The sequence below is a fragment of the Pelodiscus sinensis genome, chromosome 9 (genome assembly GCF_052426305.1).
Source record: "Pelodiscus sinensis isolate ZL-2025 chromosome 9, ASM5242630v1, whole genome shotgun sequence".
Lineage (NCBI taxonomy): Eukaryota > Metazoa > Chordata > Testudines > Trionychidae > Pelodiscus > Pelodiscus sinensis.
Window position 1 is genome coordinate 61,083,660 of NC_143060.1, and position 26,111 is coordinate 61,109,770.

A 26,111-nucleotide genomic window follows, 5' to 3' on the forward strand; every position below is an offset into this window, starting at 1 on the left:
ACGATAGAAATGTAATGTGTATATACGTGAGGCAACACAATAAAATTAATGGGGACGAAAAAACAGAGAGGCACAGTGCAATAGTCCATTCATTCCATTATGTGGTTCATACTTTTGGGGCACAACGTGCAGGATGCAGCTCAAATTCACACTCATCCTCTTCCCAACACATTCCTAATCCACCCTATTCAAGTCTGCTTGCAGTGGAGTCTAAAATTAATAGCATAGAAGTGATTTTCTTCAGTCTTTTGCTTCGCCTCGCGATCTTGCTTTTGTGTAAAAGAAGAAATATTTGTATAGCATTTCTCATCTTTCTAACAGTTTCCAATTAATCATCAGCCAGTCGGGTTTTCCAGGAGAGGCCAAGGGACAGGGCTGGGAACATTCCCTCCTCACCTTCTCTCTCGGTTTTGAGATTATCACAGGCTACACTACTTGGAAGCATGCACAAAAAGTCCCTCAAACCTAGCAGATGTAGTCCCATGGAGCAACTAATCTGAATGCTACCTACCACCTGCCCCTCTCCAAGCTTTCAAAGTTTGATCCATTCCAGAATAGTAAACTGGTAAGTTTATAAAACGAGTGGTCCTGAAGCTTCTTAGAGGCTAACAAAATATTATAGATATAGTCTCTAAGGTGCTACAGCAGCCTAGCCAACCCATGGCTCGCGAGCCGCATGGAGCTCTCCGCCCCGCCCCTCCCATGGGGGATACAGCTCATGAAGCCGCCGCCACAGCTCATAAAGCAGCCCCTGTGCCCCTGAAAACGGCTCCCGCCTCCCTGTGCTCACTGGGGCTGGGGAGCCATCTGGTGCAGCCATTAAAAATGGTGTCTCCAAGATGGCATCAGTCAGCAGGAGCCTGATGTGGCCAAAAAGCCTCTAAACAAGTTTCTTAAAGGGGGCAGGTTTTTTTTTGTTTTTTGCTCAACAACTGTCCCCCAGCTCTTTGCGGTATATTTACAACTATTTTGGCTCTTTGCCTGTAACAGGTTGGCCACCTCTGTGCTACAGGAACACTTGTTTTTTAAGTGACAGATTAATACGGATACTTGTCTGAGACTGATAAGTTTATAGTGCAGATTTTAAATGTTATCAACTAGAGCCCGGATCAATCTTCACATGGGACCAGTCCACCTCAGATTGGCTACAAATTCCCCCTTGGAATTTCTACTGCATCATTCCAGAACGGGACAGAGTGACTTAAAGCAGTTGATCTACCAAGATTTTGTAAGGATTAGGGCCAACCATGCTGAGACTGTGCATTCAGTTTCTCAGCTTTCACATTTCCATGTTTAGCTGAAGCTAATAACACAAAGCTGGATACGACGTGTCAGCCCTACTCAAGGCTTCCTCACAATTTTGGGGCGTAGAAAGCAGTAATACTGTTGGGTTTATTATTTACGCAGGCTTTTACCATGACACTATTTAACCATAAGTTCCATTATTAAATCAAAAGGCCTTGACTAAGACACAACTGATAGGCTATTTACTACACCCATAACAAAACACTGATAAGTACTGGATCAAAATACTTACAAATGGGATAAGCACAGGGATGCTTAGACCTAGATGGGCCTGCCCCAACTAGGTCAGGCAGGCAGGCACCAGCAATGCACTCTTTCCCCGCTTACTTTTTTATACTCTTTCTCAAACGAGTGATGATGTCACTGCCAACTACTGATTCCAGCTCAGAACAATTTGAGACAGTTCACCCTTATTTCCAGCCTTAATCTGGGTAAGATCTACAACCGCCTTTCTCCTCAAGGCCTTTCCTCCCTCTCTTCCCCTCCTCGTTGTTAACCAGCAGTTTTTCTGTTGCACCTGGCTTCACACAGACTCTAGTTTGAGATAATATTGCTATGTGGGATGGGAAGGTCCATGCTTTTGTAAGACAACACTGTCTTGTCTTAAAAACATTTGCAGTTACCCCTATCAGTCAGAAGCCTTCTTACGTCCCCCTATTTCACTAGTTATTCTTTGAACCAGACGTCCTCCCCAATTCATTCCTTCTGGCCTTATAATTCATTCCTTTCAAAGCCTCTTTTATTTGCTAATTAGGGCCTTTTTCCTTACATTTTTCTTTAACTAAACTAAAGCTAATTTTATATTTATTCTACGTGTAGCCCAAGGCCTAGTGTGCTTGAAAAGCAGCCTGGGGAACTACAATTGTGGACTACAAACTGTGGCATGTTGGGAGAACTTCCTGGTTCCTGCCACCCAGAAGGGTCTCCGCACTGACTGAGCATGGAGCACGTAGGCTGCAACAGAGAGGAGGCTGCTAAACTGTCATCCTGTTTTGTGTTCTTTACAGAATAAAGCCTGTTCCTGGTGGTTTGTCTGAGTGGGTCTGATTGGAGGTGCACACACAGCGCAGGCCTCATCTCCCAAAGTGGTGTAAAAAGTTATAATACTGGACTAGTAAACAGGAGGGGCTACATGCAGATGCCACGAAGGAAACATTCAGACAAGCCCTCTTTTCACGTAATTCTGCACTTGCAGAAGAGGAGGGGAGGCAATGCGCCAAGCTATCCTCTACTCCCCAACTGTCTTTGGAACCCACAGGCACTCACAGAAGGAGACCATCTGGCCTTAGATTTCTGTTTCTCAGAAACAACATACACAACGGATGGTAATGAGTCAGGGAAGCTGTAGCGGATGAAAGTGCACCTAAGTAGACAGTTGCACAGCAAGGCGATGTCAGGTTTCCATGTTGCTTAGAGCTAAATTGCCTGAAGAAGAGTTATTGAGGTCAATTGTTGTGAGAAAGGGAGGCTAGGAGAGAGAATTCAATTAAAAACTCCCGGTGCATTAGCAATCAAGCTAAAAGGGATGTGCTAATTTCCAGTTACTCATCCTGGCTTCAGTTCTCTTTCTTTCCCTACGCCAAGAAGTGCTCTTCCTCTCACTGGCACTTTGGGTCAAGCTGCATAATTTCCCCTCCCGTTTTCTTTCTAAACCATTGATTGTGTAATGTGTTTTGCTCCTGAAAATTTAATTACAAATACAAGCCACTCCCCAGTTACAGACTTCAAACAAAAACAGTCTATTATCCTCAGCCTCTGCCTTTTGGTCTGTTCGCTTAATCACTTGTCCTCCTTTCCACCTTGATTTTTCTCTCATCTCCATGATTCCATTGGACACCCTCCTTCCTTCTCATGTGCCTTCATTGGTATTCAGGTGGAGTAACAGAGATATTACCGCTCTAGGCAAGCAATTATATCTCAATCTCCACTGGCTAGTCCTAGTGGCCCTCTTCAATGCTGCATGGGAGGCCAGAAAAAATCAAGGCATTGATATTCTGCCCAGAGCTTTCATCTACCACATGCCTGCCACTTCTGCAGAAACAATACACGCTGGGTATGTTTATAATCATGTCAGGATCTATTTAAACAAAAACAGGTTCACCCAGCAGTACTACTTCACGGAACGAAGCACTGGAAAATAGGAAAACAGATTCAGGAAGAGACAGTATCCTGGAACTTGCTTTCACTCATCTCCTCACTTCTCCCAACAACATGGAAAAGTTGGACTTCCTTGGACCACAGACCTTTTCTGGACTCGTGCAGTTTTCAGTCAGCCCAAGCCAGGAATACAAAAGGGACACAGCACTCTCCATCTGCCATAACTCAAACATGGGACACACAATGTACAAAAAAAACTAAAAACTAGGGGCAGAGAAAATTAGTGCGACAACTGTAAAACAGATCAGGAGAGAGCATCTTTTGGTGCAATCTGGGACATAAAAAGGCAGCCCCATTCATGATTTGCCCCTAAGGTCCATTAGAGAGCAGCAGCAGCCAAGCCTTTGCTCCAGACCTCAGGAACGCTGCAGGACAGATGGAGCGGAACAAAGGGCTCCTAGTTCTTATATGTAAAAAGGCAACAATGTGCTTCTAGCAATTCAGAGGTCCTGTAGAGGATTTCTGCCAGAAATTAAAACTTCTGCTGCATATCACCTACAGAAATACTGAAACCGCCCTCAAGAGCTCAGAGATGGAAAGTGAGATCTGAAGCAGCAAACACAGCTGGGACCAGTGATCCCTGTAAGCTGTGCACTTGTGTGGTCATTTAGGAGAGATTCAGATGCTGCCCAGCTGATCAGCAGTGCCCCTACAGCTAGTTTTTTTTTCTACTGGTGGTGTACATTCACACATCTTTCAGTGCACATAAAATTATTCTGCACATGGATGGAAAACATCTGCACAGGGATGGAAAAGATTAGAGGGATCGCTGCTGAAGACCCTTTGGATTAGAAGTTCTGGAGGGTACCAACACATGCTTGAAAAGGTAAGAGGCACAGGAAATTGTTTAGCATTTCAGCATGTGAAGTTTTAGGGACATAATGCCTGCAATACTGAAACGCTAATTTCTACGGAGCTTCACATCCGCAGGGCTAAGAGCTGCCCAATCTCTCAGTGCCACTCAGTAGCATTTTCGTTACCCTGGTTCCTTTTGCACACACAAAAATTAGAAACAAACACCCTGAAGTCTAAAAGCACCTCAAGGGACACAGAATAGCTGACTAGTCTTCTGAGAGAATAATAAAATATCTGCAAATGATAACCCATCCTAAACAGACAAAAAAAGGGCCATTTTCCACTGCTGGGCTGCACAATTAATACCACAGTGAATGTACTTAAATATTGACTTAGCGTCAGTGAATGCTATCTGTTTACCCTCCTGAATTATCCTGCAGAATGTAAACGCTCTATTCTATTCAATGCAGCTAAAATCAATGCCATGTATTATTGAAGGACTGGCTCAGAATACAATGGCTCTTGATAAGCATTCTTAATGACCTGAGCGCTGTAGCCCTCAGTGGTTTCTGCTGATGGGGAGAGCTGTGATAAAAGCAGCAAGTAGATTGGGGTTATCAGAAAACCTTCTAAATCTAAGGTAAGCACTGGTATATGGCGTAAGACTGACTGATGCAAGATTTCTGCCACCTGCTTGAATTCAAGGCCTTCAATCTAGTGGCACCAAACATGACCTGTTCTAAAGGTAGATTACTGGGGATTTCCTCTGTAAATTTGACCAGAACCAGAACTCCAGTTTTAGAGTCCAAAATAAAAAGCTTGGTCTGGCACAATTTTAGGGAGCCGGATGTTCAGTTATGGGTGTGACCAAGTTTTCTGCGGCCCCATAAAGTTTGTTTACAGCCATCAATCCTGGCTCTCAGTGTTCTGTGCTGTTATTTAGCTGTATTATACTCCTAAATGTCTTCTAAGAGCCCAGTAAGCAGCGCTAGTGCTTGTAATTCCGCTAGACAATACTGACCTCCCTTGGGCCAGCAAATTCTCTGGTTCGGTACTGGTTAGGTCCTGAGGGTGCTGGACTAGAGATTCAACCTGCACTGCCTCCTTAGTCATTGAGTGTCATGCCTCCATTAAGCCATCTATTCCATAATGCCAGTGGGTGAATGTGAAATTCAGAAAGGATTCATCTACATGAGAATCACTGTCAAAATGACTCCGAATGCAACCCACAAATGCAGTTATTGGCGTTCCTTAACTACCTGAGGGCAGTTGTATGGATCTCTTGATAAGCAGGCATATTAGGGAAGAAATGGCAGGAAAATACTAGTTCAGTGCTAGGGGAGTATCTGCTCAACACTGATCAATAGTTGTGCTTCCACACAAAAAAGGCCTTTGTTGCTTTTGCACACAAACCAAACTTTCCTATATAGCCTATAGACAGTACTCCTTTTTGTCCTGCTGGTACGCTCTGTAAAATAGAAGCACTTCATACACTGCAAACTTCTTTTCTATACAATTCCACAAATCAACTTCTACAGTGCCAAAGCACAATCTATCACAGCAGTGTTTCTCAAACTGTGCTCCGCGAGACATCTCCAGGGGCTTCGCGAGGTTGACAAACTGGAAACATCGATAGGTACAACACATACAATCAGTGGACTGCTGGGGCTCCGCATAAGTACAACACATACAATAGTGGATCGCTGGGGCTCTGTATAAGTTTTTACACACATGTAAAGGGCTCCGGAGTCCAAAAAGTTTGAGAACTGCTGTATTACAGTGAAGCAAGATGCATTGCAATTGCCAGGAGACCCATGGGCTTGCTGTGTGATATGGGGAGTGTCACCTAGCTTCTTTCAAATTCTGTAAAACAGGGACAACCTTTATATTTGCAAAGCACTTATGCTACGATGAAAAGCAAGCGTGGGTTATCTTTGGTGGGGTAGAACAAACATTTGTGTAGGTTATTTCAGTACACAGATTATTTTGAAACTTGCCAACTATTTTACCATTTATGTCTGTAAAAGAGCATTTCATCCAACTATGTTAATTACAACAAGAGAGAATAAGATGCTACAAGATCTGTCACATTTGATGTGATCTCTCTTCTGGTAACTGTTCTCTGGCACTTCTATGAAGTGTGATCTACTGGTGCTCAACTTATGCCTTGGGAAGACCAAGTCCATCCACTTGCTGGAAATCTTGTTAATAAGGATGATCAGGTTGCACTAATTAGAAGTAAACGTTTTGGTGAAGTAGCAACTCTACGGGGATGCAAATTTAAGGAGTGTGGACAGATGCAATAATCAATTATACCACCGTGATTTAGAAGGGCTTTCAGAACCCAAAGTAAAGAGTCCCACAGAAATAACACCACAACATCCAATTAAGCAAATAAAAATTACTTAAATACAGTGCTGTATTTTTTTCTTAGTAGGTTTTGCAGCACCACATAAGACTGCAGTTGTGCATTTGAAGGAAAAACTGCTTACTTGTGATTTAGTAAATTGCTCTTCTTAAAGAGTCCCATAAAAACCAGACCTTTCCATCCCTAATTGCCCATGAAATGAAGGATCAGAAGATCATCCCTTCTGCTCACATCTTTTTCATTAATACTCTCACTTAGCCAGTCACCATTAACTACATTAAGCAATATAAACAGCATTATTCATCTGCTCTTGAAATTACATCCATTAAAATTCATCTACCTGAAGGCGGTGCACTTTAGGACCAGCAAGAAACACTACTGGTAGGAGGACACAGATGATCTTCTCCATCATCTGGGTGCTGTCTGTCAAGTATCCAGTCTGATTACAGACAGACCTATGACATTTGGGAAAACTTCCTTTTGAATCTGTAAGCTGTGCTGTCATTCAGGATGCTGTGGCAGTTCCTGAAACACTGCTTATGAATGCCTCTGGCAGAGGTTTTCTCCATCGAGTATATGCTGCGGCCTCAGTCATCTCACCTTTTCCATATATATAGTATATGCTGTGGACAAGTGAAACCTGCAGGCTCTCTTAACAGATATGAACAGCTAAGAAGATCCTGCAGTCGCCTAAACAAAATCCTTGCTGCATTATTAGTCATCGTCCTCTCAAGTCCTACCCTTCTGACTAACAGGATGTCACCAGAAACGGTAACCAAACAAGCAGAGACCTAGCAATTTAGTGTTCAGAAGCCATGCTAGCTAGTGTACAGTCCTAGCAATGACAGGATTTTCAAAGCTGGTGCTAGGTCAAAAACCATAACAACAGTATTTCCCTACAGCAATGCCTCCTGTTCTCCACTAATGACACTGACAGTGCTCTGAGTGAGAGGATCAGAAAGACTAGCTAATGAACACAATTCGTTACTTAAGCCCTCCCAGGCATGGGAGAACTGGGTTTCAGACATAATTTAGCCTTGCTCACAGCGATTAGGGTGAAAGACATTACGGATTTGGGCTTGAAATTATCTCTCTCCCTTATCCCTCGTGAGGAGTTGCAAATATGCTATATTACAGGGAACAAGGTGAAAGAAACAAGTACCAAAAATAAGTTAGTAAATCTTATCACAAAGTATATTACTCCAACCGGTCACTAATATGTACATCAGGAACTAGCGAGAACATAAATTAATCTGATTAATCTGAGCACTAACAGGTCTACACAGAAGGGAAAGATGCCAGGCAAGCGACAGCAAGTCAAGGAGCAAGATTTCACAAGAGCTGCTGATGTTAGTTTTTTATTAAAAGTGGACAGGAAGAATTCTCTTCAGATCACATTTTCTGTAACTTTTATCCTTTTCTTAGTAACAGCATCCTAACAATTCTCCCAGCTCCCAAACAGATACCCCAAATTTAGGATTATTTCATGTATCAGTTACCGTGTGGGGGTAACACCTTGCTTTCTGTTCTCTGTTTAAACAATACAGAAAATATCATGAAGCCACTATATAAATCCATGGTACTCCCACGCCTCAAATTCTGCATGCATTTCTGATAACTATTTAAAAAAAAAAAAAGACATCTTAACACTGGAAAAGCTACAGAGAAGGGCAACTAAAATCATTAGAGGTTTGGCACAGCTTCCATGTGAGGAGAGATTAAAAGACTGAAACTGTTCAACTTCAAAGAGGGAAGACTACGGTGTGATCTAAAAGAAGTCTACGAAAGCACGAATGGTGTGGTGAAAGTGAAAAGGGATGTGTTATTAACACAAGGACTAGGGGTCAGCCAAATTAACAGTCAATAAAGGAAAGGAAACAAAAGAAAGTACTTCACACAACACACAATCAACCTATGGAACTTGTTGCCATGGGATGTTGTGAATGACAAAGGTATAACAGGGTTAAAAAAAGAGAATTAAGTTATCAAGTTATCATGAAGTTAAGATCAGCAGGGACAGAATATTTTGTCTGATCTTGGACAAAATGCCTGGGGTGTCCATAAGCTTCCAACTGCTAAGCAGGAACATAACCAGGGATGGAGCACTCACAATGGCCCTATTTGGTAAATCTCCTCTGAAGCATCTGGCACTAGCCTAAGGTGGGCCATAATTTTTTATGAGGAAAGCGTTCCAAAAATGTGTTAAGTGGTCAAGGGCCTCATGCTTCCCTGACATTAAGGGAGTTTGGGATGGAGACTAGGTACAAAAGGGAGCTTGAGGTAGGCGACTGGGGTGCAAGAAAGAGTGTGGGGGTGCAGAGGGGAGTGTGGGGTCTGGGAGGGAGTTTGAGTGAAGGATGGGACTGTGACTTATGGCAGGCGATTGGTGTGCAGGAGGAGGTGCAGGATCCTGGAGGAGAAATCGGTGCAGAAGAGAATTCTGACCTGGAGGAGAGGTAGAGACAAGAGTGGAAGGTCTGGGAAGCAGTTTTATCTGGTGCAAGAGGGGTACAGGGTTACATTTTGGACCTAGGGCAAGGGGTTGTGACCTAGAGTCTGCAAGGGGGTAGGGACCTGCTGTGGGGGGGCAGGGTTGTGACCTAGGGCAGAAGACTGAGGTACAGGAATGGGGGGGGGAGAGTCTGGGAGGAAGTATGAGTGCAGGAGAGAATTCTGACCGGGAGAGGGTGCAGGGTCTGGGAGGGGACTGTGACCTGACACAGGGGTACAAAGAAGGGGTGCAGAGGGTTTGGTTTGTGACCTGGGACAGGAAATTGAGGTGCCAGGTGCAGGCTCTTGCCAGGAGGCACTTACCTTAGGTGGCTCTCAGCCAACAGCCCAGCAGGATCTGCAGGCAGACTCGCTGCCTACCACATCTCCACACCCTGCTCAAAGCTGCTGATTGCAGGTGGCCAAGTGCTCTCTGTGCATCATGTTACTTTTGGGGGAAGGCTGCCTGGGCCAAGCTTGTGGCACAGGCAGCAAGTGGAGGACCTTCCCCCAAGACACATGATGCACAGAGAGCACTTGCTACCCGCAGTCGTTAGAGTAACCGTTGATGGTGGTTGGATGAATGGCTTTCCTGCCGAGTCATTGGATGAGTCTTTCCACCAGCCAGGAAGTGCTTTAATGTGAAGGTCAGTGACAGCAGTTTGTTAATCTGCCCCTATATTTGGGGACTATTCAGAATTGAGCCACACATGATTATCTAGGTATTTGGGGTGACAAAGGTGCATCTGACTTAACAGATGTAGGCAGTTCCTGGCCAATGCTTGGAAGCTGCCCTGGATTGTCTCCAAGACCTGTGAGGGTGGTAAGTCTGTGAAATGGAAGGAGCAACCTTGGCAGAAGTCAGCACAGATCAACTCCAATCACCATACTGGGGGGCATTCCCGTAAGTCTAGCAGTAGGCCCAGCTAAACATGTGATGGCTTGTAAGACATTCTTGAACAAGTGAGCCCTGAGGAAGCAGTCAGCTAGGTACAGGCAAATGACAATGTCCATTGTTCACAGGTGTGTTTCTACGATGGACAGAACTGGGAAAACATCCTGAGTGCAGACGAGAAGCCAAGTGGGAGCACTCTATACGGGATAATGGTCTTGCCCAAAGGTAAACCATAGTAATCTCCTGTGTGATGGTTATATCCAAGATGCGGTCAAGGGCAGAAAACCAATCTCCTTGCTCTACAGCTGGAATAATGAGCATCTTGAACTTTTGCATCTTCACGTTTTTGTTTAAATGCCCTTGAATCTAGAATGGGCCTCCAACCTCCCTTTGCCTAGTGGGAAAGTATGTACTTCTTAAGAAAGTGGCAAAGTCATCACTAAGAAGCAGCAACTATTTTCAGAGGCATCTCTGTGTAGTTTATGTTCATGTTATTTTTAATTACGGTCCGTTGTTTGGACTGTTTTAATGAGAGATGGGTGCCAGTTACAATGACTTAAAATAGCCCTGGAATTGTCCTCCACACGTACAAGCTACTAATGGTTGGCTTGCCACTATTCCTATTTGGATCATTTGAAAAAGACCACAGAAAGAGGGGCGATGACTCTAATTTCCAAACCACATAAGACTAACTTTGGACAAGCTCAGCAGCAGTTAATAAGTAGCTGGATGCAATCACAGACCACAATGACTTCGTTAAATATGGGGCTTAAATGAAGCAGAGATACAGGAAAATTCATTTAACACACTATACCTTTCAGTCTGTCAAAAAAGATAAAGCCCTCCCTCAGACCCACTTTCTATGACAACGATTTCTAGTGTAACAGCGAAAATGAAACCAGTGGCATTTGCATGTGAGGATCTTTGAATATATAAGCTATACACTAAATGGTTAACAATAGGAAGAATTTATGGAAAAAATGTGCATGGGGACAGCTGACATTCACAGATTCCAAGGAGATAAACTTTTCCTCAGTTGGACAAGAGCTAAAGCATACCGGTTTTCTCTTTCCTGCTCACAGATCCAATGCCCTTGCACTCAGATACTCACAGTTAAGCTGTAAGCATACAACTGGAGAATCGTTTGTGAGCATTCAACACCTTCTCCCATCACCCACCAAAAGCTCAGCACAATTTGGTCTTTCACTGGTCCACAGATGGTGAAGTATGTACACTCCAAAACGTGGAGAGCAGCTACAATTCCTTAAATCGCAAAATCAAGAGAGGAAAGCAAGCCCAACAGGACTCTACACAAAAAATTAAGGACAACTGGTCATGTACCTGTTCTTGCCTTCACAGCAGGGATTATAGCTACCATTCTTCTGGCCTGGTGACTCTCAATTGACAACCTTGCAAGTCAATATTGTCAGACAGTAGCACAGCTAGAATCTTTTGAATAAATAAGCAATTCTTGTAACCATGGTAACTGTTATAGGGCTGCTCCCAAGCGTGATCAAGGATTGCAAGTGTGAGCAGCAAGACCTTTACCTGGGCTCTCAAACTCACACCTAGCAGCACATTTATTCCTAACAGCAAACAGCAGGCTAACAGTCTCCTTTCGGCTAGTTCACTGATAGAGCTGGGCAGTGTCTCCAAATGCCATATTTACCCAAGGAGACAAGGTGGGTGGGCGAGGTAATATCTTTTGTTGGCTTAACTTCTGTTGGTTAGACATAAGCTTTTGAGCTTTCACCTGAAGAAGAGTGCTGTGTAAGCACAAAAGCTTGCCTTGCATGTCAACAGAAGTGAGTCTAATCAAATACATTAACTCATCCACTTTGTCTCTAATACGCTGGGACCAGCACACCCACAGCACCACTGCATAGTACTTATCTGGGCACAGAATTAGTTTGATCATTAATTTCAGTGGTGATCTCGTGTCAGACTGTTCAGAAAACCACCTGATTTCAAGGCTGCTGGGACCTGAACACACAAATAAGCCTGGAGTATTGACAAAGAATGTAAGAAAATGCATCAGTGCTGTGATGGGAATTTAACCATAGTGGCACAGAACAAATGAAATGGTCTGTGATCTGAAATTATCTTTCTTTTATTAATTTCACTTGATCAATTTTTGTACATTTTTTGTTTATGTTTTTACAGATTTACCAAGCTTTAAAGTGATTCTGAATGATACCAAGGGCTGTGTTTTATGGGCTCCCCTTGATAAACAGGACGGATCAATGTGTGACCATCCCAGAAAGTCAGGAGTCTCTTTCAGCAAACTGAACAGGTCCCATTTCTGATCTGTAAATGCTTCATTATAAACTCAATTGTCAGATTTGGGGAGAGATGTAACAGTTATGTACAGCACTTTTGAAAACTGCAGTCAGTCATACTGGCAAAGGTGAAAAATTCCCAGGGACTAAGAAGAGGTCAAACATCTTAAAAGAGGCACATTTTACAAGCATGTATTTTTGAGCTTGCCCTCCCACCAATTTCCTCCCTCTTCACAAGAATGACTGTTTTGGAATGCCCTGGTTCAGCCCTCCTGAGCGAAGTATGGCAGGTTCATATCAGAAACCTTTATTGCAAGCCTTGCACCCTGGATTTGTTGTTTTATTGCTCAGTTTAGGAACAAGGGATTTTAACCTGACTGCAGCCCAGGCAGGGAAAGAATGTAGGAAAAACCATTAGGGGGATATTCTAAGTATTAGGGGAATTGTCTGTGGTGGTGACAGTGGGAGATAGACACAGGGGTTTATCAGTCGTGACACAGTCAGCTACTCAACACCAGTAAGAGAAGCACACATGTACCTTTGGATACAAAATGAGCTCATGAATACTGTCTGATTTTCTGTCTTCAGAGAGCGTGCACTACAACATTGTTATATGCCAGCCACTCTGCTCAAGGCTTGTGTTTTATTTGTATTAATTCCCAGACAGCAACCCATTTTCAGTTAGCACTCTTGGCACCAACAGAGTTTCCTAATAAACCTGATGTCCACTTGAAGGAAGCTTCTTCCTAGGACAGCTAGAAGGAAGCTTTGTGTACTTTTTTTATTTCTCTATCAATCCTCTATCAATGCACATTGATGAGAAACTGGCTCACAAATATATACTGTTGCTAATTTCTGTAGATACAGGAGGCATCTATTTCAGTGGGAAGAATAAAGCTTTTGACTGACATGGGAGGTGGGGGAGAAAGAACAATGAAAGACAGGACGGCTGCCTGAAGTGCTGGAGCTAAAAGCTTTTTCCTTCACAACAAGAGCAGAATCAAGTAATAATTGCGGTTTCCACGGAGATAGGGAACTTGAGGGATCAGAGAGCTCAACTGGCAGTTAAATGGGTTGGAAGTAACTCCCCACCCAGCTTGAGAAGGAAAAGGGACAAAAATACATATAAAATCCAGAGGGAACCTTTTTCTAGTACAGGATACATTCCCCGACTTTCCTAAATGATGGACCAGCTCAGTTCAGTGTGCTCTCCCATGGTAGCCCTTGAATGCCAAAGGACCACTAGGCTTGCCAGATGGTTTCAACAAAAATACCGGACACACCTGACATTACATTACATCACAATCTACTTACATCTTATTCTGAAAATTCCAGACATTTATATTTTCTCAATTTGTTTCCCGAACAGAAAGCTCAAATACTGGACTGTCCAGTTCAAAACCAGACACGTGGCAACCCTAAGGACCAGCACCTATCACATAATGTAGCATCTCAGTCCATTCCTTTACACAGCTAGGGCGTGTGTAGACTACAGGGTTTTTCTTCCCAAAAAAGTGGCATTTTTTCTAAAAAACTTCCCCTGCATCTAGACTCTTGCTGAGTTCTTTCGAAAGTAAATCAAAAGAACGCGGCAGTTTTTTCGACCGCGAAAAACCTCATTTTACGAGGAATAACGCCTTTTTTGAAAGTGCTCTTTCGAAAAAAGGCGCTATGTACTGCAAACTGTGCTTTTTCGAAAGAGCATCCAGACTGCCTGGGTTCAATTTCAAAATTAAATTTCTGAAACACATCTGTTGGTTAATAAACTGCATTCCTCTATCCACAAGAAAGCATTTCATGTTCATTTGAAAAAAATAGAAAAGAGAATTCTCAGCTCTCATACTGGGGGACAAGCCATACTTTGTTTAAACAGACACCTATACTTTATTATGAAGGGAAATGGAGAAAAATGTATGGATAGAAGTTTTTCTGAGCCTGCAACACTGTGCACTAATTAGTGCTACACTGGTCCCCTTGTCACTGAAGAATCAGCAGCTCCATTGAAAGATTCAATCAACGCCAAAAGGAGGATGAATTGATAACTAAGTTATCCATTTTTTTAAAACAATGTTACTTACCATAACTCAACCCATAGCCCCTCAATTCTACTCTATTTTCTTACCTTTTATAGCGGTCATCCTTTTTATATTAAGCTAAGAACATAACTTGTACTGTCCATAATTCTGTTCTCTCTCTATAAACATTAGCACCTGAAAGCCCACAGGGAGAAAAGTCGACCGAGGAGCAAAAGCTGATGAGATAGCAGGGGTTTCTGCAATGCTTTGTGAAATAACTAAAGGATAACTAAATCCTTTGTAACTAGTAATAACTAGTACCTTTGTGAGTGCTGTAGAGGGCTGCAAATGTCACCATAAAGAAGGTGGTGGAGTATTTGCCAGCATTAACCAGATGAGGAAAGGCCCGTTTGGTGTCACGGTAACGGCGCAGGCACTGGATAAAACGCAACCAAGCAGGGATGCACTGGACAACTGCTCGCACTCCGTAGGAGTAGCTGTTGCAAATCTGATCATCTAGAAGAAAAAAAGATGCGTCAGTAGACATGGAAACAAATTACTCGATTCTTCTCTCATTCCCTTCTAAATGTCTCACTACCTCTACCTAAATGAGTGAACCTAAGGTATTGGAAGCAGGAAATGTAATAGGCTAAGCAGTGTTGCATTTGCACATATTTAGAATCTCAATATTTTCAATCCCAGCACTGCGTTTCAGTCAAGGGAAGATTTTCTTAACCCTCAGTGCTAGGCTTTAAAGAGACGCAGCTTATACACTACCATCAAAAAATTTACAACCTAGTACTGCTACAAGTAGCAACTGAGATTACTATCAGTGAAATCTTTTGTTTTACTTTAGTTAATTTGTGCATTTGAGCATAGTCAATTTCAGCATTTCTCCTAGCTATATGGATCTCTCCAGGCAGGAGCATACACCAAACTTTGCAGGGAGACTCATGGGGCTGTAGAGTACCTGAAATGACTCGACTCTTCTTTTAAAATGACCAGTTGAATGTGCCCCTTCAACTATAACCATCAACTGATTTGAGTTTGTATCCTAATACTGTCACATCACTAATTATCATAAGAAAATTCCATTTTTAGGGGTGCAATGATTTTTGCCAATAAGGGGGAAAAGACAGGAAAAGTCAACAGTTAAGTGTAAAATCCAAAGCCTGTCACATTCCTACACATTTCCATATCAAATCATTCGTGGCTTAATTTCCAAAACGTGTTCAGCACACCTGAAAAATATCAGGCCATCGAATACAGAATTTGTTCACTCCCTCAGTGAATCAATCCATATTTATTCCAGTGGAATGGTGTTCTTATTCTTTCTGGTTTGATGCAGAACACCTATAGAATACACACCTCCTGGCTTTAAACAGTTTAATTCCAATTAATGCCTTCAGGGAAAAGACCCGTTAGTACGTGGTCTTCATACAATTGAATGGAGGGTTCTGAGATAGGCAAGCCTGGAGGAATAGAAAGTAATGCAGATGCACACAAAAAGCAGGCTTTGTGTTCTCTCAATATATGCTAACGGCCCATTGACAAGATGACTGTCAGTGGCTGCTCGTTGAAATGGAAAGACAACTGTGGACTGAGTGGTCCAGAGGGATAAGATAATGTTTTGCCATGGAGAAGACCAGGGTTAAAATTTAGATACCATCTTTTGCTTTGCAAGCTGGAATTGATGCTGGAGGCAGCATGCATTGCCTCTGTTTCTCAATGTCAATTGTAATTGAATAATGAATGGCACCAATGAGCTTAAGCAAGTTCCTTGCCATTTCCTCCAGCAGAGAGGACAATAGTAAAACATAGGACCTGGAAGAAATAGCCTGGAAAGCACAGATAAAACGGGAAGGAAAAGGTAAAACAAGAATATGGAAGACCTCCAGGAGAAGAGCACTTAGTCTCATGACGATTTTTCCCCCTATTTCCCCATAAACTCTGTATTGTTGGTAGGTTTGTACCACTTCTATGTATCACTTTAACACAAAGCAGCAATAAAAGGCTAAGTGTGATTGCATTGTTGGAAAGAAGTCTGAAAAACTGCCAGACAAGCTTGGAAAACTGCTGTGTGTCTTCCTTTGCCAAAGAACACCTCAAAATCTTGGCAAACAAGTTCTTAAGTCCATGGGTCATACCAGTCACAGAAGCAGGTTATACCAAACGAACTGATGGGTGAACAGGGCAGTATGGGATGGGAGAATAAAACCCCCTACGATAAGATGAGTTTCCTATGTTATTGGGAGAATTTTTGCAAAAGGAAAGAAAGATGCTTACTGGAATTTTTAGTTAATATCAACATTCCTAGGTGATTGAGCAAACTGTCCGTACAAATTTGTGACCATCTCATCTTGATCATTACTGTACCTGTACCTGTCAACAGCCCAGCACTGTTGTCCCACTGGAGTTCAAAGCTATAGAAACAGATCATGTATTCCAGGTCCATAAGTATCATAGCCAAGCTGTTGAGCTGATCGGCCAGCCAGAAATCTGCGAAGCCTACTTTATGGAAGGGGGCCGTGAACACTCGGAACTGAAAATTAAAACAGCATGCAGTTAATATGAAATATATTAACAGAACAGACTGGCAGCATAGCAGCAAGAGATGTGACTGTTGAATTAATACGAAATATCACAGTGCTCTTCAGAGATCTGCTGGTTCATCACTTCTCCTGGCAGTAGAAAACCCCCTTCACCCACAAGAACTGAGTACATTTCCTCTTTCATACATTCATTTCCTCCTTTGTGTTCACAACCTTTTTTGGAGAGGATTGGGGGGCGGGGGCTGATCCGAGTTTTTCAATCTCTTCGAAGTGAGATCCAAGATCCAGCAAAGAAACCCACAATCCCCACTTCAGAGTGTTTTAAGCCAATCTATGACACTGACAATAACTTCTCACCCATCCTCTTCAGTATTTCTACCACAAGCACTTCCACATCTTCATGTGCCTCTTCCCCATTTCACACCAGACACTCACTAGGTTCTGGACCAGCATCTTGGCCTCTAATCTGACCTTGATTCAGATTTCCACACCAACAAGCATGTTTCTGCAGTGTGCAACCCTAATGTAAGGCTCTCAATCCCTCAAGAGTTTAAAGGGTTAAGTTAAAAAGGCAAAGGAAAGTTTAATGGTTAAATATTCATCAGACTCCCTCTCCATCCTAACCCACTTTCCTCCAAGGCTTTACAGCAGTTACACTCCTTTCAAAAGTAGACCACATTCACGCTCCATTACCTTTGATTACTACTGATCCTAGCTCGTTAAAGGTAACACCAGTTATGTCCTGCAGTTCAGATATTTATGAACGTTTCTGTTAAGGAAACATTGGATAAAACTCATAGATAGAGCAGTAGATGATTTCTACTATGAATTACAAGACAGACTGGAAGAAAAGAGTTATAAGAATATAGCACATCAGAGCTGTGCTCGTCTCTCCACTGGCTCTCAGGGTCTGATTCCTGTTTAAGGGCTTTGGTCCTCATCTTCAAAGCTACGTTCAAGGCTGTATTTTAGTAGGTAAACCACAGTGACAACTGTGCTCTTTTAGGACAAGGTATATTACAAAGCCCAAGCTGAAGCATGTGAGAGTTAGGGATAAAGTGTTCTCAGGTGAGGCTTCAGCTGTGTAACAAGCCTCCAGAGGACATCAGAGAACTCCAAGGTCTAACCATAGATAAGGAACACTCTTAAACCTCCCACTTCCAAAAGGCCTTTCCACCAGAAAAAGTGACACTAACCACTGATACCACCTTCTACGCAACTAATCCCAACCAAAAAATTGCTGAAACAACGCAACAAAACAAACATTTAAGCAATCAAAACTACAGCCCTTATTGCAAGTAGTGTTTTTACCTCAAGGCAGGAGAAGAGGGACTATCAAGTCCACTCAGAGCTTTGCTATTGCTTTTACATAGAATGTGCTCAGATAGCCAGGGGATGGATCTCAGTATGAAACCCTAAGATAGATACAGCAAGGGACTTGAATACTCCAGTGAAAGTTTACAGCAGACAGAATGAGCAGGCACCCATTTTAGGTCTCTAGGAGGCACTAGTTAATCACTTACATTGGGAATTGAACCATCACTAAGTATAATCCACCCTCTGGCAAGCCTCCTAATCCGAACTGTCTGCAGTTCCCAACTGCTTCTGTTCTGTTTGTATCCTATCCCCTCAATGTGTCTCCTATTCGACTCCACTGAACCGTGCACACCTGGGTGTGCAATACGGATGTAAATACCATGTAAAGTTACCCATTTAAATGGTTAAGTGGCTGGGGTTGATCCCACCATCAGCATGGCTGGACTGGCGTCGATCCACTGGGGTGTCTAGGGCCCCTACGGCCAAGACTAGCAGGCATGGCTGGGCCTGCTCTGATGGATGGTGCTGCTCCAGCTGGGCAGCACAACTGACACCTCTCTGGCTGGTGGTGTGGGGGGCTGCTGCGGTTGGAGGGCCAGTCAGTGTGGGGCCAGCCAAGGTTAAAAGTTAAAGCGGGTTAACTGGTAAGACTAATGCTTACAACCTTTTACACCCCCAGTGTGCAGCTCTGACAGCAATAACTTTCATCCCAGAAAAGAGTGGAGTGTGCAATAGGCGTACCGGTAGTTGTACCGGTAGTTCGAATTAGAAAGCCTAATTCGAACTACCTACTCCGTGCCGCGTGTAGCCGCGGGTACGGAGTCCGCACTACCGGGGATTTAAAAATGGCGGCGCCCGGCAAGATGCAAATGAAGCCCGGGATATTTAAATATTTAAATCCCGGGCTTCATTTGCAACTTCGAATGCCTACATTAGCCACCCTCGTTCGAACTAGGGTGGCAGTGTAGACATACCCAGAGATTGGTAAACAGGTGGACTGAGCACCACATCTCTCAGGCCAGCTGCTTGGGCCTTCGTAGAATGAGCCTTAAATGCCTTTGTTTCCTGAGTGGACACAGATTGCCCCTAGCAGCAATTCTTTTATGTGGTCTGTCTGCTTTTTGGCCTTACATAGAATTAAATATATTGTTTTGCTCCATTAAGGTTGAGCCATCTCTCCCTAAGAGACCTCAAGCCTGCAGGTGTCTGTTCACTATGCCTTACTGAGTTCACAGTCAAAATGCTACTGTACACAAAGGTTTTGTTCTTTTGCTATATCAGGTTAGACATAGATTATTAATCTACAGCAACCTCTAACGAACACAGTTATACCCAAATAAAGATATAATATACAGCTAATTTTGATAAATGTAGGCAGAAATAAAGAAATGAGCTATTCTGATATAGGTGCCATGCCACTGTCACTATTCACACTGGGATGGGGGCAGGGGATTATAGCACAGTCAGTTTCTAAATGGACCTAGCAAAAGCAGTGCAGCCAAAAAAAAAAAAAAAAAGCTGCATGTACAAGCCCAGAAAGGAATCCAAACACAGAATATACTGGATGAAGCTAATGAAATACAGTTTTGAATTAGTATCCAAGATTGAGGAATGGGGACTAAGTGTCTATCTTTAGCATCAACATGGACAGAGAACAGGGAAAGTGCAATGAGGTACGTATAAAAGAAACATTTTGTACAAGAGGCTTCTCTCCAAAGTTTCCAAGAACAAGGCTTGCATATTCCAATTACTCCAAGGGCAAGCTTTTTTGATTCTAGTAGATGTGTCGACTCCAGAGGTTTCACACAAAGAAAACTATTAACTACACTACACCCGTGTACTCCAGTTATTGTGGTAATGATGGCACAAGTTGCTTTTGTATATTTTAATGGTTTCACCAGCTCACCTCATTTAATTATTGTGTTACCCCAGCCTGATACCATCACTCCCCAATGTATTTCATCAACTAATCTTTGCTCTAACATACACTTGGCAGTTGCAATGCTTAATGTCAAGCCCAATGTGCAATCTGTTGGCTTATAAGCTATGCGGGTAACCTGCTTTGCATGAATCAGAGCTTGTTATTTCAGTGATGGGGACTACAGGAGGAAAAAAAAGTCTCATTTACTACCTTATGGGAACAACTGTGTGGGGTCCTTTCATCAATAATCAGCAGCAAAATGCAGAATTTCCAAAGCTGCCATCACTGTGAAGACTGAATGATTTCTTCCTACTTCCATCATGCCAATATATTTCCCGGTGACCGTGCTAGTGGTGCCACAGCAATGCTATAACTCTGAGACTGTGCCCACACAATCACGCCACAAGAAATGAAACAGATTATAGTTCCTTTTATAGCCAAAATGTCGTATTCCCCTTCAGAATGAATAATGCGCTGCAAAACCCCACCTCTGTGTGAGTGTGAAATGGAAGCAGCACATGTTGCAAAGTATCTGAGGTGGGAATGTCCCCTGCTCCTCAAGGGAAGGCAGATACCGAACCAGGATGGACCCTAATACCATCCTGCTCATTTGTTTCCAATGGGGACAGAGGTGTGAGAAGGGGAGGCTGAGGACTAGTCTGGCTTCTCTCAGGACAAGAGGGCAGTAATACAGGTGGCCAGGCTAGGGAGAGGAGAAAGGGGCAGGATCGCATCTGAAAAAGGATCTGTGAGTAGGAGAGATGGTGATTTGTTGAGTGATGGAAGGGGAAAGGAAAAAAGGGAGCACAAAAAGAGCAAAGACTCAGCATGTTAAAACTAATAAAAAGTTAAACACTTAAATAAGATGGACATAAACAAAATCTGTGTGTACACTTAATGTACAGATGTATGCATGTTCATGTTCATGAAGACGACCAATTTTATTCTTACCTTTGAATTGTTCCAGATTGCACCAATTAAAAAATATTTAGCAAGAGTTAGCAAAGTAATAGAGGACAATATTCCAGGACCCACCTAAGAGGCCTCAATCTTCTCTCCTGCTAATCACTCAGTATTTTTACCATGCAAATGGAGCAAAAAATTATTTAGACAGAAAATTTCCAGTTCTCCAAGGGTACATCTACACTGCAGCGCTATTTTGGGATACTTCCGCTATCCTGAAATAGCATTTTCCGTGTCTTGACAGCACACCCATTATTTCGAAGTGCAATCGAAATAGCAGGTGCATTATTTTAACGTTCCGGAAAACCTCGTTCCACGACGATTAAGGGACTTGGAGGAATAGCAGTCTATTTCAAAATTTTGAAACAGATTAATGTCAAAATAAGCTTGAAATAAGGTACACAATTTGTGTAGCTCAAATTACATAGCTTATTTCGAGCTAGTGCTGCCGTGTAGATGCACCCTAAGCAGCTCAAACAGAACCCACACCTTCCCAGCACTAACAGCAAGACAGAGGGCTCATCTAGACGACGCTAGAGTGTCAAAAGAGGATATGCAAATTCCGCCCCCTCCTTTGTCAAAAAGCTGCTCTTCCTCAAAAAATGAGGTTTACGCAGCTTTTTGACAAGGGGGGGAGAGGAGGAGTTCGCTGAAAAAGCCGTGTCTAAACTACTTTCTAAATTACCGTGAAATTTATCCTCTTTCGACACTCTAGCAAAGTCTAGAGGAGCCCTGAAAAAGTGAAGGACTCAACCGGATTAAAATTAATGCAAGTTAAAGGTTGTGCGGGCACATGGAGTGGTGGCAGGGCTATGCATTTTGGGAAGAATTGGTGAGAGATTCCCACTCAAACATCTGAAAACTACTGCTTTGGTGTTTATATTTATAACATTAATAGTGCATTTAGCATACATGTTTCTGTTCATTTTTTTCAGATTTTTGTTACCAGGGAAACAATAGCTAAGAGTTGAAAAAGTAGTCGTGTGTAGTTATTATAAAAGGAAAGTAACTTCAGCTATTCTCTGCTACCCCCATGAATATTCTAATTGAGTATCGGCTCGTTTTCAGTTTGGACATTCTCTCAGCTTTGCTTTGTAGCCCTTTGTAATCTTACACAAAATGTTTTGCTAAGTAAGAGATTCAGTGGCTGATGCATGAGAAAACATATGCGGTGGATTGATGTGTGTATACAAACGGACACGTGTGCTTTTTTGTGTGAGAACATTTGTGTGTACATACCCTGGGTACAAAGAATACGACAGAAATAGTCCAAAGACTGAAAGTAACTTCTGTAACTCTATGCACAAACACACACACTCATCTAATCCTTTATGTATGGTCTTGCTTGAGTGCTAATGAATCAAAGCATGCATACAATTGTGTGGCATAAAGACCTAAGTCTGAAAATTAATGTTGTATTTGCATACTCTTCAACTACTGAGTTAATTACCGATACCAGTTTCTCTTGCGTTTGTACTAGGTTCAAAACTTACCAACAGTTTGAGCAGCCAAAACCGGGACTTGTAGTAGAAAGTTTTGGTGGGATTGATGAGGAAAAGCAACATGAATCCATACAAGATGAGTGGGTTCACCTGCATAGGGACATGGGTGAATTTGCCTAATATACAAGCCAGCAGGCTCAGGCACCACAACATCCCAAGGAATCCAGCAATCTAATAAAAGATGGAAAAGAGAAAAAGTTATACACCTAATGACTTATTTGGAATTCACAATTGCTTTATTACAGAACTCAAGGCAGAGCTACTTTCATCACTCATCAAATCAGCAACACATCAGTAACCACTTTCTTCACTTAAGAATATAAAACCAGCCATCCTGGGTCACAGCGAAGGTCCATCTAGTCTCATCAGAATCCATAAAGAATAGGCAATCAAGTGATCCATCCCGTCGTCCATTCCTATCTTTTGGCAAACAGAGACCAGAAACAACATCTCTGCCCATCCTAGCTAATAAACTATGGCAAACTTATCTTCCAGGAATTTATCTAGCTCTTTTTTGAACCCTATTATAGTCTTGGCCTTCACAACATCCTCTGGCAAGGAGTTCCACAGGCTGACTGTCATTAGGTAAAGAAATACTTCCTCTTGTTTTAAACCTTCTGCCTATTCATTTCATTTGGTGACTTCTAGCTTTTGTGTTACGAGAAGGTGTAAATAGCACTTCCTTATTTAATTTCTCCACATTAATCATGATTTTATAGATCTCTCTCACATTCTCCTCCCTGTAGAAGTGTCTTTTCCTAGCTGAGAAGTCCCAATCCTATAAATCTCTCCTATGGAAGTTTTTCCATACTCCTAATTATTTTTGTTGCCTTTTTTGGAATCTTTTCCTGATAGTTCTGTTACAATCCATTCTAAAGAAACAGCACACTTAAAATGCACAGCGGCACTCCTTATCTAAAAGGGTGTCATAAGGAGGAGGGAGAAAACTTGTTCATCTTGGCCTCTGAGGATAGAACAAGAAGCAATGGGCTTAAACTGCAGCAAGGGAGGTTTAGGTTGGGCATTAGGAAAAAGTTCCTAACTGACAGGGTGGTCAAACCCTGGAATAAATTGCCCAGGGAGGTTGTGGAATCCCCATCTCTGGAGATATTTAAGAGTAGGTTAGATAAATGTCTAGCAGGGATGGTCTAGACAGTATTTGGTCCTGCCATGAGGGCAGGGGACTGGACTCGATGACCTCTTGAGGTCCCTTCCAGTCCTAGTGTTCTGTGATTCTATGACATGTTCTGCTTACCTCAAAGAGATGCTGATGGGACAAATTGCTGCGGGGATTGAGTTCAAAGATGAGGACATGATTCACTCCAGCCTGCCTCCAGCCATACGTATTGATGCCCAGGAGGAAGAGGAATTCTATCAGGAGAAAGCCACCTCGATAGATTCTCACCAGTGGCCATACAGTTGGTCCATCTATAAAAAAGACACCTGACACAGAGAGAGAAATCAAGTGCTTAATGACATAATACAGGCTGTGTTGCAGGCTAAAACAATTCTCTGCTTCTTCATGCTAATCCGAAGGAAGATGGTTTGATAACACACAGTGCCCACAAGAAAGAGGTAGTACTCATATTTCAGAGCTCCTATACTCTAGTTATCAGAACAGTGGGGAGACACGACTCATTGCCTTAATCCAGACTGAAGCTCTGACTTGCTTTGTTCTTGGAGATGGGAGAAGATCTCCCACTTAACCTTAGACAAACAAGAAAAGTTAGGTCATTGACTGAGTCTTCCTCTTTTTGAAAAAAAAAAAAAGCAGCTTTATTTTATATTAATTATTTCTCACCTCATAAGAAAAATGTAAGACAGTCAAACATCGGGAATTCATGGATTAAGCAGCCAGAAGGATCTAAAATAACTCCTACTGCATGTCTGGGCAAAATACGGCCCATGGGCTGGATCCGGCCTGTCAAGCTGCTGGATCCAGCCCATGGATGCAGCAGGGAGCTTCAGGCAGGACTCCTGCTTGCCCCCGCCCCCGCAAGCTGCTCAGAAAATCAGCTGCCAGGTGAGGCACCCCTCCTCCTCCCTTTAGGCTCACAGCTATTCACAGACTCACATGGCCTCTGCCATGTGCTCAAGAAACATGCTGGGCTTCTGGCTGAGAGTCACCCAGGTTAGTCTACTGGCAAGAGCCTGCCTCTGGAACCCCAGACCCTCCCTCCCCTCAACCCTCTGTCCCACACCCCAATAATCCAAACCCTTTGCTCTTCCTCCTGCCCCCATGCCTCCTCCCAGAACCTACACCCTAATCCCCTACCCCAGGTTCATAACTCCCTCCTGCCCTAGGTCACAACCCAAACCCTGTATCAGGTCACAGCCCCCTTCTACCTAAGATCACAACTCAAATGCCTGCACCCCTGCCTACACCATTGTCCCGTGCCCCAGGTCACAACCACTTCCTTTACCCCTCTCCCTTCTGCACCCTAATCCCTTACCCTAAACTCCCTTCTGCATCCAGCCTACATCCCAGACCCAGAACCGCCTCTATTAGTACTGTGAAAGAGTGCAGCCCTTGACCTCTTTCCAAATTCTTGGAGTGGCTTCCCATCAAAACATTTTGCCCACCCCAGTCCAACTAAACAGCACAGAGTACAGGCCTTCCCTGAATCAATTCCTACTTGAACTAAATTGGATTTTTTTCTCTAAAAATTGTAATCTTAGGTTTCCAGTGATGGAGAAACCACCAAACCCTTTCTAAACTGTTTCAATGGTTAACTGTCTTCAGTCCTTTTACTCCAATTTGCTTTTACCCCAGTTTAGAATAAAACATTAACATGTTTGTATTACTACTTCTGAACATCTCTTGATTACTATCTCTGCTCCATCTCCCACTCAAGCCCTCATCAGTAGCCCACTCTGATTGGCAAACGTGATGTGAAACCGAAGCTCTGGTACTAGCAGGAATTAAAACTAGTAGAAGCTGAACATTCTTCCAAGTTTGTATTTAAACAAAAAAAATCTCAAAACCTCGTTTGTCCTGTGCAAATGGAGGTACAAGTATTTTAGCCTCACAAAGAGCCAATGAAATACAATATATACTACTTAAAAGTAGGATTAAATCTGTCTATTCACTAAATTCAACACACTGTAACGGGTTGGTAAAATGCATATTGCTCCCTTTGTTCAGACTTGCAAGCTTTTGAAGACCCAACTCATTGAACTGGAAGCTTCACCTTTGTCCAGCCCAGGAAGCCTTGTAAAATTTTACTCTCCTGACTGCCCACTGCGCGATCTGGTACTGAAGGATGGGTTACATTTTTTTTCATCAACTTCAGTGTCACTGACTATCCCCTACTCCCTTGGGCTCCTTCCCCAATTTTAAAAAAATAAAAATCGAACACAAACTGAACAGGAGCACCCAATTTAATTTGTGTCAATTTTACCTCCACCACGCCCTCTTATTCAACTCTCTCAAAATTAAACAGCTCCAATCTTTTCAGTCTCTCTGTGTGAAATTGCCTCTAATCATTTTCATTCATCTGACCAGCATCCATAGTTTACATAGCTTGGTGTTATGGAGACAGACATTATGGA

At 42.8% G+C, this 26,111-nt stretch overlaps 1 protein-coding gene across 2 annotated transcripts in view; it reads right to left on the reverse strand.

The window, feature by feature from the left end:
• Positions 1 to 26,111, reverse strand: part of XPR1 (xenotropic and polytropic retrovirus receptor 1) — a 167,513-nt gene that overhangs the window by 18,525 nt on the left and 122,877 nt on the right. Inside the window, exons 8-11 of one of the 2 annotated variants that reach the window (XM_075936816.2) lie at positions 23,815 to 24,002; positions 22,551 to 22,730; positions 16,681 to 16,846; positions 14,626 to 14,820 (exon numbers count right to left, since the gene is read on the reverse strand). In XM_075936816.2, coding sequence (XP_075792931.1) covers positions 14,626 to 14,820; positions 16,681 to 16,846; positions 22,551 to 22,730; positions 23,815 to 24,002 — 729 coding nt within the window. The remainder of the gene's footprint in view (positions 1 to 14,625; positions 14,821 to 16,680; positions 16,847 to 22,550; positions 22,731 to 23,814; positions 24,003 to 26,111) is intronic. The other variant, XM_075936817.2, reaches the window with a different exon arrangement.